The sequence below is a fragment of the Podarcis raffonei genome, chromosome 11 (assembly GCF_027172205.1).
Source record: "Podarcis raffonei isolate rPodRaf1 chromosome 11, rPodRaf1.pri, whole genome shotgun sequence".
Lineage (NCBI taxonomy): Eukaryota > Metazoa > Chordata > Lepidosauria > Squamata > Lacertidae > Podarcis > Podarcis raffonei.
In genome coordinates this window covers 36,947,382-36,962,913 of record NC_070612.1, presented here as the reverse complement: position 1 = coordinate 36,962,913, position 15,532 = coordinate 36,947,382, and the positions used below count along the sequence as shown (strand labels likewise).

Genomic DNA, 15,532 nt, shown 5'->3' with positions numbered 1-15,532 from the left:
ACTTAAGTGCTTGCATGGAGCCAGGAACTCTTCTACTGCCAAGAATCTAAACTAATTTAGAATGTCGCTCATTGAAATGTAGGCACTTTGCCATCCATGGGAGGCTTATTGAAGCCACTGTGTTAAGATTTTGCTTGTGATGCAAAGTATGATACCCATAGTGGAAGGTAATTTTATTTTTTATGATGCACGCTTTCTGTATGTTCCATTTCCTAAAAGTAGTATTTTACCACTTGACAGCACTATGTTGAGCACAAGGGCCAAAATATTGCCGAATATCAGATCTCTGATAGCAATATTTGACCCCCCCTTATACTCAGATTCCTTTCATGTGCATTTGCTTTGCCTCTGTGTCCATTTTCCCTTCTCAGTTTATCCTACGGGAAGTCTCTCCCAATTTTCTCTTTGCCTGAGTTGTCCCTGCTCTCCCTAGTTCCCATTGCTTAAAGGGGCATTATTCCACCTATGTGTGCCCTGAAAGTATTTAAAACCCTTAATTATGGGCACTTTCACAAGGTCTACGTAAGTAAGTCTTCCTAGGTTCACTGTAACATCCATTAGAAGTAATAATTCTAAGTATACTTACCAGTCTTTCTTTCACTGAATAAAGACACTGATTTATGAGAGAGGCCTGTTCTTGCTCAGATCTCCTCAACTCATTTTCTATCCACTTCCGCTGGTTTTGGATTTGATCCTTAAAGTCATTTAAAACACCATTTATCCTAGCATTTAAAGATACCATTAGTGAATATTCATGCAACACAGTACGATAACTATATCCAGTTAAATTTGGAGACCTCCCTATCTCTCTCTGTCTGTCAAAAAAACACACTCAACATTTACCTTTTAAGGTGGCTGGAACATTACTAAGCTATATCTCACACAGGCCTTTTTATATTGTCTAATTTTGTGTCTGCTAAATATAACTTTCTCAAGGCAGCCAACTTTCATGTGTGGCAGCATCGATCAATCAAGTAAATATAGTCACCACAGAATCACATTTGAGATATATTTTGAATTCGTTCCATATACTTCCAAGTTTTGTAAAGTTCTGTATGTGAGATGAAATTCCTGACTTTCTGGCTCAAGGGTGTACAATAGATATCAGCGTAATATTTGGACCCAAGAGTATTCCCAAATAAGAAGCAACTAAAAAAAACCAAAACCTGACACTTGAGTCATTTGATTCCACTCATTTTTCAGTATAATTTGTTAGCTTATGAACACGATTTCTGAGCTAGAAAACCCAAAGACTTAAAAAGAAAAAAGCTGAACCTAACATCCAGCTATGCAACAGGTGGGTAGGAGTATAAAAGGCCAGAATAATACTGAGAAACAGAACTGGTTGAGAATACGAAATCTCGGAAATTCTGGAAAAGGAAGGGGACAAACTGAGATTGCAGAGTTTTGAGAAATTAAAAGGGAAGGTGAGAGATTGGCTGCACTATCATCAAATAAATGAAGTGTTTAAAATGGACAGTAAAATTGGCTTCCAGGTGGAAAAATCAAAATTGGAGACAGAATTGTTAGAACCCAGTACCAAGAATTTGTCAAAAATGTATAATCTGCTGCTGAAATGGAATACACAAGATGAAACGGTTAAATCAGCTATGATTAAATGGGCTCAGGACATTGGTCATAATATTTTGTTTGCTGATTGGGAAAAGTTGTGGACCACCGGGATGAAATTTACGGCATGTAATGCCTTAAGAGAAAATATTATGAAAATGATATATAGGTGGTACATAACCCCCAGTCAAGCTTGCAAAGATTTACCATTCGCCTGATAATAAATGTTGGAAATGTAAAGAAAAGGAAGGTACATTTTTTCACCTTTGGTGGACGTGCCCGAAGATTAAGGCATTCTGGGAAATGATCTATAATGAACTTAAAAAGGTATTTAAATATACTTTCCCCAAGAAACCAGAGGCCTTTCTCTTGGGTATTGTCGGCCAGGGGGTGTTAAAGACAGATATAACTTTCTTTATGTATGCCACAACAGCAGCTAGAATACTCATTGCGAAGTACTGGAAGACGCAAGATTTACCCACACTGGAAGAATGGCAGATGAAGGTGATAGACTACATGGGCTTGGCAGAAATGACGAGCAGAATCCGAAACCAGGGAAGAGAAGCAGCGCAAGAAGAATGGAAAAAGTTCAAGGACTATTTAAAGAAATATTACAAAATTAATGAAAGTTAGAATGATGTTGGACTGGAAAGTAAATGGTTACTATCAGTAATGGTTAAGACAAGGAGAATAAGGAAGATTAGTTTAAATTTTAATTAAAATAAGGGAAGATTTGCTGAGTAATTGATAAGAACTTGGAATACAGAAAAGGGAGGCATGAGGAAGTCGGGGAAGAAAGGTATAAGAAACTAAGATATGAAATGGTACATGTTTTTTGTTCTGTTTTTGTTTTTTGTTTGTTTATGTATTTGCTATATGTTTGTGTTGTTATAAAAATCTGTAATAAAAAATCATTATAAAAAAAAAAAAAGAGAATACGAAATCTCCAAAGCGTAGCCTGAGGGTCTGAAACACAGGCCTAGTTAGACCATCCTGAAAGTAAGAGACGAGATGCCTTGATATGAACAACAGTGACAAAGCATGAGCCAGAGATGGGAGTCTCTCTGTGGGAGTGTGTACCCACATCCATAACATCAGCAATAATTGGTGAAGTGACTCAAGGCCATGTTTTACTCATAGCTCTGAACCTATGTGATTTTGTGGTTCATTTTAGCATGACATTTTAGCATTTTAGTTAAGTTTTGAATTAGTTATATATAGAAAAAGAGTCACAGATAAATTAAGAAATTGGCAGAGAAAACCAGAAGCCCTGTGTGGAGAGACCTTAGTGTGGAGTGAAAAGTTGAAAAGGGTGGGTTGCAAAAAATAAACCTTAAGCCTCATAATGCATCCTCCCCTGTAAAAAGACTTTTGGCATTATGATGACAGCAGTCATGAAATTAAAAGACGCCTGCTTCTTGGGAGAAAATGACAAACCTAGACAGCATCTTAAAAAGCAGAGACATCACCTTGCCAACAAAGGTCCATATAGTTAAAGCTATGGTTTTCCCAGTAGTGATGTATAGAAGTGAGAGCTGGACCATAAAGAAAGCTGATCACCGAAGAATTGATGCTTTTGAATTATGGTGCTGGAGGAGACTCTTGAGAGTCCCATGGACTGCAAGAAGATCAAATGCATCCATTCTGAAGGAAATCAGCTGTGAGTGCTCACTAGAAGGGCAGATCGTGAAGCTGAGGCTCCAATACTTTGGCCACCTCATGAGAAGAGAAGACTCCCTGGAAAAGACCCTGATGTTGGGAAAGATGGAGGGCCCAAGGAGAAGGGGACGACAGAGGACGAGATGGTTGGATAGTGTTCTCGAAGCTACCAGCATGAGTTTGACCAAACTGCAGAAGGCAGTGGAAGAGAGGAGTGCCTGGCTTGCTCTGGTCCATGGGGTCACAAAGAGTTGGACACGACTAAACGACTTAACAACAACATTAATGTCTCCAGTAAGCAAAGTTATTGTTAGATTTCTGAATACTTTCTCACATTATAACACAAAACAAAACAAAGAAAACACTTGCACATACAAAAACTAAACCATCAAGAGGGGGCCTTGGCGGAATTCTTTCTCATGAATGTGCTAGATTTCTATACAAAGGGATTTATAAATGCAGGGAAACAAGGTGCAAACACCTTTGCACATGCATAATCTCTGGGCTATGGTTCATAATAAATGGTTACAATAAAGGGGGAAAGTGCAATTCTTCCTTTGCTTTTTGAGGGGCAAGAGTATCACTTTGGCAATTTACTCTGTGACCAATATTGTTAGGTTTCTATCAAACTTTTCTCACTAGTTTGTCAGGATTCCCAAAAGCATGTAAATAAATGGTTCTGTTTTGCTCCCTCAAAAATTCCATTGGCCTAAACTAGGTGTGTTAATAAAGTTAAAAAGCTTTCACCACCTACTTGAGATCCAGGAGCTGCAATTCATGATGTTGATTTCCTTGTATTGCCTTCAAATTTGAGTTTTGCTCTGAGTTTGAAGTGTCTATCTTGCCTAAAAGCTGCATTACCTAATAAGAATTCAACAGGGAACACTCTTTATACGGCAGAATTCCAGCACTTACATTAAACACACATTATTGCTGCAGTGAGTGGGAAAAGCCAGAATTTCCGACAGGCCCATTCTTAAAAGCTTTTCTCAGAATTAATTTAACTCAGTAATAAAGGCTTGCCATCAACTGGTACAAAATAATTTAGTACCCGCCAGAATTCCGCTGATTGAATTATGTGTATAGACAACTCTCAAAACCCAGTGAATTCAGTATGGCTTTCAGGAGCAGTTATTACTGACTAAAATGTTAGGGTCATGATAGAGTTGGAGAGTACATAAGGGTGCTTAGATAAGATTGAGGAAAAATCAGTTTTATATTTGGGAAATGTATCCTGAGGTACAACTGCACTACAATTGACCGCAGGCCATCAGTGAACTAAGCCAGTTTAGTACTCTTGAAGGAACAAAGTGGTGTGAGATTTTTAGTGTTAGCTGTTGAAGTTCTGTTTTGCATTCTGATCTTACATGTAATCCAGGGAGGGCTGTATCGTGATTATTTCTGGATGTGTGGCTAAGCTCTGGACATTTTCCCCTGTCTCTCTCTCTCTCTCTCTTTCTCTCTCTCTCTGTGTGTCTTTTCCTGTTGAGCTTTTATTTGTCACTTTTTCCCTGCTTGATGTCTCTCCATAGGAAAAGACTAACTTTGTTTTTACATTCTTTGGTATTCTGGTATATGTGGTTTATGACGTGCATTTATTCTATTTTACTTGGACTGCGGAAACATCATTTTCTGCCAAGAGGAGGACAGGTTTGAAACATGCCTCTGACCACATTTTTCCGGTGAAATATTTCCACTCGCACCCTCTCAAGAATACCTGTCCTTTGAGAAAGACAGTAAACTGTCAGTAAGGAATACAGGAGATTGGGAAATAAAGTGTGGCTACTATCCTATAAAGAATGAAGGCAATACTGAAGCAAAAGAAAAGACCAGCCACCTAATGCCTGCTAAAGAATAGCTTTGGTTTTTAATAGAGCAATCTCCAATTTAATAGAGCTATCTCCAAAACTGAGAATATTATATGAATATTATATGTAGCAATGTACGTGGGTAGCTTATTTTCTATTATTACTGCAAACATCTGAACATTCATGTTAGATCAGATACCTTCAAAAAGTATGCAGTTTAAAAAGTTCTTACAATGAGGGTACGTCAACAATTCTTTATCTTACATACTTGTCAAAGAATGACAGAATTATAGAGTTGAAAGGGACCTAGAGGGTCACTTAGTGCAACCCCCTGGAATGCAGGAATCTCAACTAAAGACAGATGGCCACCCAACCTCTGCTTAAAATCCTCTAGTGAAGGAGACTGACTCCAGGTATAAGGGGGCTATTGGTAAAGTGCCCTCTATGGACCCCCCCACACTCCTATGTTGGGAGGCTACCATGAATGTGGGTTTACCTGGTAACAGCGGTGAATGGCTAAACCAACTACTATTAATTTCTCACAATTCCCTTGAGTGATATGATTGTTGATGCCCCAGGGCTCTGTGGGAAGCTTTTGGCTGTCTATCACTCACTAAGTTGGCTGGGAATCCAGGGGAGGCACCTGCAGTGGTGGGCCCTGTCTAATGCCTCAGGGTGCCTGGTGCTGACACTGTTTTGGGGTTACAGGCCTATATATGTCAAAAAAGGTAGAGCTAGCAAGCAATAGCTAATCTCCTTATAGATATGAAAGTGTAATCCACTGTTGTCTATTACTTTAATAAGTATGCACATGATCAGTGGCAGAGTTGAGGCTGGCAGCAGTCACCTTTATGGGCAGCTAGCTCATTACCTCAGAACAGTTTGGAAGCTGCCGTTTTGCCTCCTTTCTACAAGGCCCTGAATGCCTAAGAGCAGGTTAGTAGTAAGGTTCCCTTTAAAGTTTTAAAATGAATTATGAATCTCCTCAGCAAGTTCCTTACTTGTTGATGTTTTTGTGTTGCAAAGGGCTGTAAATTTCAGTTCCTGAGTGCCACCTTGTTTGCGAGAGAGCTGCTGTGGAACTGAAGTGAACAACAAAATGCTCTGTCTTCATCACTTGCTAACCGCACCCAGATTTCACATATCCGAGATTTACAGATAGGCTTTCCAGACAGGCTTATGCAACTTTTATTTTTTTATTTTTTGGTATGATTCTTACATTCTTTTGTTTATCAAAGGTCTTTATTAAGTGTCTCTGAAGGGATTCACACATAGGTAAATCAAAATACCAAACAGAAGTATATAAATAAGCTTTTTACATAACTTTAGGACACTTATGTAAATTGTAGGATTAATAAAACAGAGCACTGTTCTCCCAAAGTTCGTTCTTTCAGGTTTTGTCGCCACAAAACCTTTTCCTAAAGCTTTATCTATATGCTGGCTGGAAGGGCAAATTGCCTCTTCTCTGTGCTCACAAACAATTTTGTCCTCTTAATATAGACATTCCCAGACCGAGCTTTTGCCCTCAAGCATGAGCCTCAAATGCACAAAACACTGAAAATTGGGCTCCTGTAAGATTAAATCTAAAATTATTTTGGGATTTCAATCTTTAAAAAAAAAACCTGGAAAAAACTGTGTATTCTTACAACTCCATTCTATTAATGTTAATAATTTTACACACCTTTGTACAATGTTTAGTTTTCAATACTGAAGAAGTACTACCTCTCGCAATATTTAGTATTAACAATCCAATGGATTCTTTTAAACAAACCATAGGTAGCACTAACCACAGTTTGTCTGTTTAGATGATACAAGCTGCCATTAAGCAAAGATGGTAGTAATTGCTTCCAAACTGCTCAACAGAAGAAGCAAAATGGGAGACCATGTAAGCCAAGGCTTTCTGTAACTCCTTCATGGTACATTAAATTATAGTTCGAACTCAGCCTCCGTCTTTCACTAAGGTCAGTCAGTAGTTTGGAATCAAATGGGGAACTGGGGCAATGTCTGAGACACCTTAAAGATTTGAATAACAAACATTCAGATTCACTCACCTTCAACTCCAAATTATTAGCATAATTTTCTACAGTAGACTTGATTGCATGAATTTCTTTCTCTTGTTTTGAGATCTCATGCCTGATGATATTTATATCTCCAGAGAGTTTTGCAATGCTGGCATCACATCTGGAAGCAAAGGTAGATGACAGAATGCAAAGTAGTGTTAACAGTCCTCAAAAATTCCCACAGCCCCATCAATACCTGACACCATCTCTCACCTAGAAGTGCATCGACCCAAACCTTTAACTTTCCTCCATAAGGCAGAATCCATACACCATGCACTTAGCTCTTTGACTCTTACCTAAAGACACCCCCTCCAATCAATTCATTCTATTTGAGGCTGCCTTTGAAGAGTATCTTGAAACTACACTGGTGCAAAATGTTAACCAGAGCAGTTGCTGTAACACCTGTTCTGTACAGTAGCATTGGTTTCCATGGTCATGTTATTTTGTTAGGCAACATCAAGGCTTGCAAATATGGAGGTAATCATTTGTGCTGTCAGGCACAGAACCAAGAGGCTGAGCTTTATTTTTTAAGATAAAAAATAAGTCTATAGCCCTCTTAGAAAGTTATGAAGCAAAACATGTAGATACCCTAAGAAATTTCTGTGAAATGAGGCAGCCTGGCTGCTCCTGCCTACCAGTGCTTTTAGCCAATGGGTGAATAATTGCTATGATTGAAAAGTGAGTTGTTTGGATACAAGGAAATAGGAATCCATGGGATCCTAAAGAGAATCCAACACGCCCATCCCTTATTGCACTGTTCCTAGTTTACTCTTATTTCCTAGTCCTTGGCAGCTTCATAGTTTCTCCTTCCATTTTTCTTAGCAGCAAGGAGGCATTTTTCTGGTGAGTATATATTGCTCTACAGGAGGGAAAGTACAGTCGTTTATTAAGAATTTATTGTATAATTAACTTACAGCGCAATGCTATACATGTCCACCCAGAAGACAGTCTCTTTGTGTTTAATGGGGCATATTCCCAGGTAAGTGGCTGCAGGATGGCAGCTTAGGTTTTGGTTTGGCACTGGGGGAAACTGGGTTCTTCTGCCTTGCTGGATTGCAGGGCTGTAGTATGGGGGGTGCCAGAGGGGCTATGGCCCTGGGCATGGATTTTTGAGGGGACTTGAAGCAGCCGTCCCCATACAGCCGCCTAGTCCAGCGCTTCTCTCCTGGGTGTCAGAAGAACCAACACCCACAGCGAGAAGCGTCAGGCTGGGCTGCACTGGGGGCATAAATTTTCCCCATCGCTCATGCTCTAGAAGGTCATATTCCCTGAACATGGAAAAGTAGCTTTCAGATGTGTAGAGACAGGTCCTAAGCAAGCACAGTAACAGCTTTTGTACTAGAGGTTTTTCAGTATTTCAAATTAGGCTAGCTCAACATTTCGATAAAAGAGCACTAGTAACAAGCAATATGCAAAAAGTGCTCATAATGTTGTATAAATCATTCCGCTGTACTATAGCTTAATCTAAGAGCAATTACTCATTGAAAATTGACTGCTTAAACACAGCTACTAAAGCCAGCCTTTATTGCTGCAATGTCAGGAGGCTGTGCTGAGCCTAGAGATTTGTGCTCGCTCATCTCACTCTCACAAAAAAGGTGGAATAAATTGGCCTTACTTTAATAAAATAACCCAGGGAGCTAACACTAATTATTTAGATCACTACTTGCTCTGTTAATTATATAGGAAAGTGTCACATTTTAAATTGTTTATCCCCTGCAGTTCCTAATACGGTATTTCAGTGCCAACCTTAAGGCCAGAATATAATGCACACTCTTTGAGACACTATTAAATACGCAGGCCAAGTTCAATAACTACTCCAAAAGGGGTGATCTCGTGGCAGATGGGATATCTGTGCAAAAAATATTGAATGGTAATTCAGTTTCATTGACCACATGTTTTCCTATGTTGCTTAATATTTGTGTACTTGATCTACACAAAGCTGACCCACCAATACCATTCCAAGGCCAATAAATAATTTCTTTTGTTTGACTCTTGTGACTAAGGAGTTTGTGAAATCAAGACAGCTTCTGTGATCCATGGATAAAAGCTTGAAAGTGCAATTCCTGTAGTTTCTGTCCAAAAGCCTCTTTCCAATTCCAGTCTATTTAAAACCCAGTAACTACCTGCAAAGCAGCACCATTATAACTTACCCCATATCCCTGTTTCATGTTAAGAATCCTATTTTTATCAATCATCTCACTGTGTGGCAATATTAATGAGGCAATATTTATACCAAAATTTAACATAGTATTATCAGTTTGGGGTGGAGGAAATAGGCTCTGTGTGAGATCCTTCTGCATCCAGCAAATGTTAAAATATAAGCCAGGCTAGCTTCCTGTGTTGAGGTGATAGCATGGATGATGGGCCATTAAAGGGAACAAAGGAACCGGGCTCTGTGTGAGACAGCAAATGGGTGGGGCCCCTCCCCCAGATCACAGTTAGTTAGAAGATAGTGCCGGAGTCTGGAGTAGAGTTTGGCTGTGACGTGACCTAGAAGAACAAGACAGTTCTTGGGTGTTCATGCTGTGAACCCCTCCATCATAGGCTCAGGTAGTATATATGTGTAAATAAACCATATATCATGAAGACTCCACAATCTTCACTGTGTGCCACTTCCAAAAGGAAACATGAGCCCTGGGTAAGATCCTAGAATGCCTGGAATTTCTCACTGCTCAGAAATTGGGGTGATGTACAACAACATGTACAGAACACTTCCTCCAGCTTTGAACTTAAGAGGCACCCTTTTAGCATTCTACAAATGGGACTCTTCAATTATAAAACCAAGGTATTAGAGGAAAACTTCAAAACTACATGATACATTAAATCACTTGTGTCCCCCCCCCCTTAAAAAAAGAAGAGGCCTACGTGTTTCAGCACCATGGCAGTGGAATAGGATCTACACTTCCCCAGATGCTGTGATACTGATCATTGCCACCGCATGCCGAAGCTGCTATTTGCCCCAGGGGAGAAGGTTCTTTTGGGCAAGTAGCAGCTTCCTGTTCAGAGCAAATGGTGCTGAGGGGAGCAATTTTCATCAGGCCCACAGCGCTGGTGAAACGTAACTCCCTATGCCAGCATCACCAATTCTGATTTGGATCAGCCTCCATCCACCACCACACAGTTCATAGAGAGAAGGTGGCAAACCACACATTTAATGTAACATGTAGTTTTGTTATTGTAATGTGCTTTGTTTAAGGACACACTGTTTTAGGGTTGGGGTGTTTGTATGGAGAAGGTTCTTTCTTGTGTCGCCACACAATGCATCTGCCCCCACGGTGGAACACAGAGAAGGGCCTCTTCCCAAAATCTGAAGGCGCAGGTATGATGATAAAACTAGTGGTGCTCCTTCAGGTATTTGGGTCCCCAGCCCAGGATGTTGTAAATGTGAGCCAAGGTGTAAATATTGTTGAGGTAGGTTTCCCTTAATAGAGTATGTCAAACTTACCTAGCTACTCTTCCACGTAGATCTCCAACTCCCTGCAAGTGTTTATGGTCTAGACTCTGCATAGCAAAGTTAGTTCCTGATGTTGCATCATCTCTTGATTTTATTTGCCTCTCCAGAACCTATAATTTGAGCAGAATTGTAAAGGACTGTACCAATACGTGTTCAGTTTATTGTTTTATACAAATTATTGTTGTTGCTTTTATTATTATTTATTAAATTTGTATACCACCCATCATCTGAAGATCGCAGGGTAGTGGTTCACAACATAAAAACACGTATGATAGAGCTGAGTGTCATCAGCATATTGGTGACAGCCCAGCCCAAAGCTCCAGATAATCTGGGCAAGGGGGCGCATAAAGATGTTAAAAAGCATCGGGGAGAGAATTGCGCCCTGCGGCACTCCACACACCAAGGAGTGGCGCGACGACATTTCCCTCCCTAGTGCCACCCTCTGTCTCCGACCAGAGATAAAAGAGCACAACCAGTTACAGGCTATGCCCTGTATCCCCACGTCTGCGAGGCGGTGGTCCAGAAGATCATGATCGACCATGTCAAAGGCTGCTGACAAATCTAAAAGGATCAGCAGTCCTGACCCGCCTCGATCCAGTTGTCTACGGAGATCATCTGTTAGGGCAACCAGAGCCGTCTCCGTCCCAAAACCAGGACGGAAACCGGACTGAAATGGATCTAATGCCGATGTTTCCTCCAGAAACCTACCAAGCTGTTCAGCAACCGCTCTCTCAATTACCTTACCCAGGTATGGAAGATTTGAAACTGGGCGGTAATTGGATAGGTCTAAGGGATCTGATGAAGTTTTCTTTAAGAGTGGACACACCACTGCTTCCTTCAGTTCCTCTGGGAATGTCCCCATGTCAAGGGACAAATTGATAATTTTAACCAGGGGGGTCCGCGCAACATCTGGACACTCCCTAATCAGCCAAGACGGGCACGGATCAAGGAGGCAGGTGGTGGGCCTACCAACTTGGAGGAATCTATCCACATCAGTAGGGAGTATCCGATCGAAATGGTCCAACACTGGACCTGAAGTCAGTCGAGGGGCCTCCAGTTCAGTCACTGTATCTAAATTGGCAGGGAGGTCACGGCGGAGCAACAGGACTTTCTCGCAAAAAAGCTCGCAAATGCCTCACAGCTGTGGGTCGAATTTGTGCTTAAATTTGGTTGTCCTCCTAAGGACGTTATTGACCTAATTATTCTAAAAAGTTGTGCCGGGCGAGAGCTAGCGGATGCAATGGAAGCTGCAAAGTAAGGTTTCTTAGCAGCTTTCATAGCCATCTCATAGGCTTTCATAAGCGTCCTATAAGATGTTCTTGAGGCTCCGTCACGAGTCCGGCGCCATACTCGCTCTAGCCGTCTGAGATCCTGCTTCATTTTCCGGAGCTCCTCAGTAAACCAAAGTGCCCGGTTTCGACGGGGTCGCAGAGGGCGCTTAGGCGCGATCTCATCAATGGCTGCCAAGAGCCGGTTATTCCAGTCCTCAACAAGGTCATCTAATGAGTCGCCAGGAGGAGCAGGGTTCCGCAAGGCTTGTCGGAATCTATCAGGATCCATCAGTTTTCGCGGACGAGCCCAAATAGGTTCGCCACCCGAGCCGGGGAGGAGCGGGAAGTCAATCTTGGCTTTCAGAGCGTAGTGATCAGACCATGGCACTTCCACAGCGGGGAGCATGATCACATCTATGCCAGCCCCAAAGATCAGATCCAGCGTGTGGCCTGCTTGATGAGTGGGGCCCAAAACAAACTGGGAGAGCCCTAGTGTTGCCATGGAAGTCACTAGGTCCAGAGCCTGTGAGGAGGGAGCGGCATCGGCATGGACGTTGAAGTCTCCCAAAACCAGTAGGTTTGGGAACTCCAAGGCCCAGCCCGCCACCACCTCCAGCAGGTCTGACAGGGTGGCTGCAGGTGTGCTGGGTGGCCAGTACACCAGCCAGACAGCCAAGCTCTCCTTGGTGCCCCACACGAGACCAACACATTCAATGCCGGTGATCGCCGGTGATGCCAGAGCTCTGAAAGAGCAATCCTCCCGGAATAACAACGCTACTCCTCCCCCCCGACCCACAGTCCGCGATTGATGGAGGACAGAGAAACCTGGGGGTGTTATCTCATGTAGGGAGACTACTTCGCCTTCCCGTACCCAGGTCTCCGTCACGCAAGCCAGGTCAATTCCCTGCGAGACAAAAAAGTCACGCATGGTGGCGGTTTTGTTGCCTATGGACCTGGCATTGCACAGCACCAATGACGGAGGTGTGTAATCCTTGCTCTCCCTACCCTCATCCCTTGGGATGGGGCGTAGATTGGAAGGGGTTCGAGGATCACTGCATCTCGAAACCCTTCGCCGATAGAGATATCTAGCCCCACCGCCATTCCTCCCTAGCCCTTCAATTGTGGAAATCCCAGATCCCATACTAGCCTCCCCAATAGATGGGTAACATCCCCTCAATAACAAGTCATCCTTGGGCCAGGACTCCTGGGTCAAAATGGTATGGGAAAGAGGTGGAGGTCTGATAGGGTAAGTATCCCTAGAAGATAAAACCCAACCAACCGCACCCCAAGCGGGGGGGGACAGTCCCATGTTGTTTCATTAACTGTCAATCCCCCTCTCCCTCCTGGGTTAATTGGAGGATTGTTGGTTCTATCTGTGGCTGTGGAAGTATTAATGAGGTATGTGTTATAAAATGTGGATCACTGGCCAACAAAGAGCCAGATTCAAATTCGAAAGATCTGTCCATCCTGTCTCGCCAGGAGTACAGTAGAGAAGGCTGATCATTCTGATAAGTTTTTGGAATATTAGGCAAAGGTCCAGATGTAGATTTGGTGCTGGATATCTCCAGATTGTCAGCAACATAGAATTCTTTAGGTGTTGTTGCCATAGAAATGTCGGAGGCGCCAAATTCCTCATCTAATTTGGTGTCGTTTGAAAAGGGAACAGGGAGTTGCACTGATGTCTTTCTATGGGATAAAGAGCTGTTGGACGTCTTTAAATATTGTGCTCTAGGCTCTACTGTCCTTATATTTTGGGTAGAAATCTCAGTCTTTATACTCATTAGCCTCTTCTTCAGGTCTTGTAATTCTAGGCTTACAGAGTTCTTTTCTTCCTTCAGGCAATTAGTATTTCTAGTGTTGAGCTTGGTTTCCTTTATCCGCATTAGCTTTGACTCTATGCAAGGGACCAATTGCCTTGAATAGAGAACATTCTCTCCTTGCCTGCCTTTAACTTTGTTCTAAGTGATTCATTATTATTTCATGAATATATCTGAAACAACAATGTTTAAGTACTCTTTTAAAACATTTTTAATTATGCTGAATCTCCCCATAATTTGAAATACTCTATTAGAATGTGTCTGTCCTCCTAATGGTTTTGTTATTTTATATAACATGGAAGTGCTGATTGCTTAGCAAGTAGCAGGACAAACCAAAGAAATCCATCGTGGCTTTATGACTCTTCTCAATTTACCTCCTCATGTGGAATATCATTAATGCTTCCATCAGTATAGTTGCTATGACTCTGAGAATAGGGTTGTTAGCTTACAGTCTCCCTAGTGGCCAACTCTGCCAGGATCCAAATTCATGGTTATTATGGCAGTCTCTTCTTCCAGTGCAAAAGAGGCTAATTAAAAACAACCTTTGTGACAGGAAGTATTTCATTATTATGACAGTTTTTTAAATGCTAAGTTTGTGTGTGGGTAAAATAAATGTCTCAACCCAAGAGGGTGGGGTGGGGGATTGAAACTACCTGACCCCCAATTAACACCCAGTTCCATGCATGGAAGAAGAGAAAACCACAATAATCTGTAAGCAAAACATAAGGTATGAGGGAAGCTGGCTGTAGAATAAACAAAAAACAAAAAACTTGAGGAAGGTCCAGAAACATATAGTACATGTAGGGAGCTTTTTTCATCAATAGAGTATGGAGAAACATTCCACCTGCAATTTGAAAGGCTATAGTCCATCATTCTGCCACCTCGTAGTTCTAAATTTTTAAGCTCTGGGGATGGGGGTGTCTTGTTGGTGTTTCTCTAGTGTTTGAGCTGTACCAGGGAATGCTTCCTGGATTATTGTTATGGGGCAAAGACACAAGGGCCCTAAAATGTTTCAGGAAGGCTAGAGTCTAAGTCAGAGCTTTCCAAACTGTGTCACAACACGTTAGTGTGTTGGCTGCAGTGTGTAGGTGTGTCGTGTGAACTCTCCCAGCGCTCCTCCCGGGGCTGGAAAGAGGTTAGTTTAACCTCTGGTTTGCTAGTAAAACTGAATTACTGTGTCACACGAAATGATGCATGTCTGAAAAGTGTGTCACCAACATGAAAAGTTTGGAAAGCTCTGGTCTAGGTGCTTTGGAGAATCATCACCTAACACTTAAGCATGGAGAAAGAATAAAAATGATGGCACTGTCTCTGAATTCCAGGGGCCAAAGTGCAAAGAAAAGAGTGTCAAAATTACCTTTCTGGATACTCAGCTGAAAAGGCCTTTGAAAATAAACTAGGAGATTTGTACCTTGGCGACTCAAACACTTTGGCTCCGAAACGCCGCAAACCCAGGAGTGAGTGTTCTGGTTTGCAAACGTTTTTGGAAGCTGAATGTTCGACGCGGCTACGCGGCTTCCGATTGAGTGCAGGAAGCTCCTGCAGCCAATTGGAAGCCGCACCGTGGTTTTTGACCACTTTCAGAAGTCGAACGGACTTCCAGAACGGATTAAGTTTGAGAACCAAGGTACGACTGTACATAGATCTTAAAGCCTGCATGTACTCTTTCTGAATATATAAGCAACAGCCAAGTTCTGCGATGACTTATGGGGGAATGGGAATCAAAGTTCTTCTACCCAAATCCCTCTTTTCCCTAGTTTAGGCGTAAGAGATGTATCTGAGCAACAAGTCAGAATCTGTCCTTTGAGGCTTCCCCTGTCCTAATGGTGATCATCACTCCCAGGTAATTTGCATTCAGGAGTCAGTGCAAAAAGCAGATGTTGGCAGCTAGCTG

General features: G+C 42.0%; 1 protein-coding gene across 1 annotated transcript in view; it reads right to left on the bottom strand.

Moving 5' to 3' along the window:
• The window catches only part of FAM81B (family with sequence similarity 81 member B), a 30,109-nt gene that overhangs the window by 4,490 nt on the left and 10,087 nt on the right, over window positions 1-15,532 (bottom strand). The window contains exons 4-7 of the mRNA XM_053407699.1: window positions 10,542-10,660; window positions 7,088-7,217; window positions 3,983-4,089; window positions 587-722 (exon numbers count right to left, since the gene is read on the bottom strand). Coding sequence (XP_053263674.1) covers window positions 587-722; window positions 3,983-4,089; window positions 7,088-7,217; window positions 10,542-10,660 — 492 coding nt within the window. The remainder of the gene's footprint in view (window positions 1-586; window positions 723-3,982; window positions 4,090-7,087; window positions 7,218-10,541; window positions 10,661-15,532) is intronic.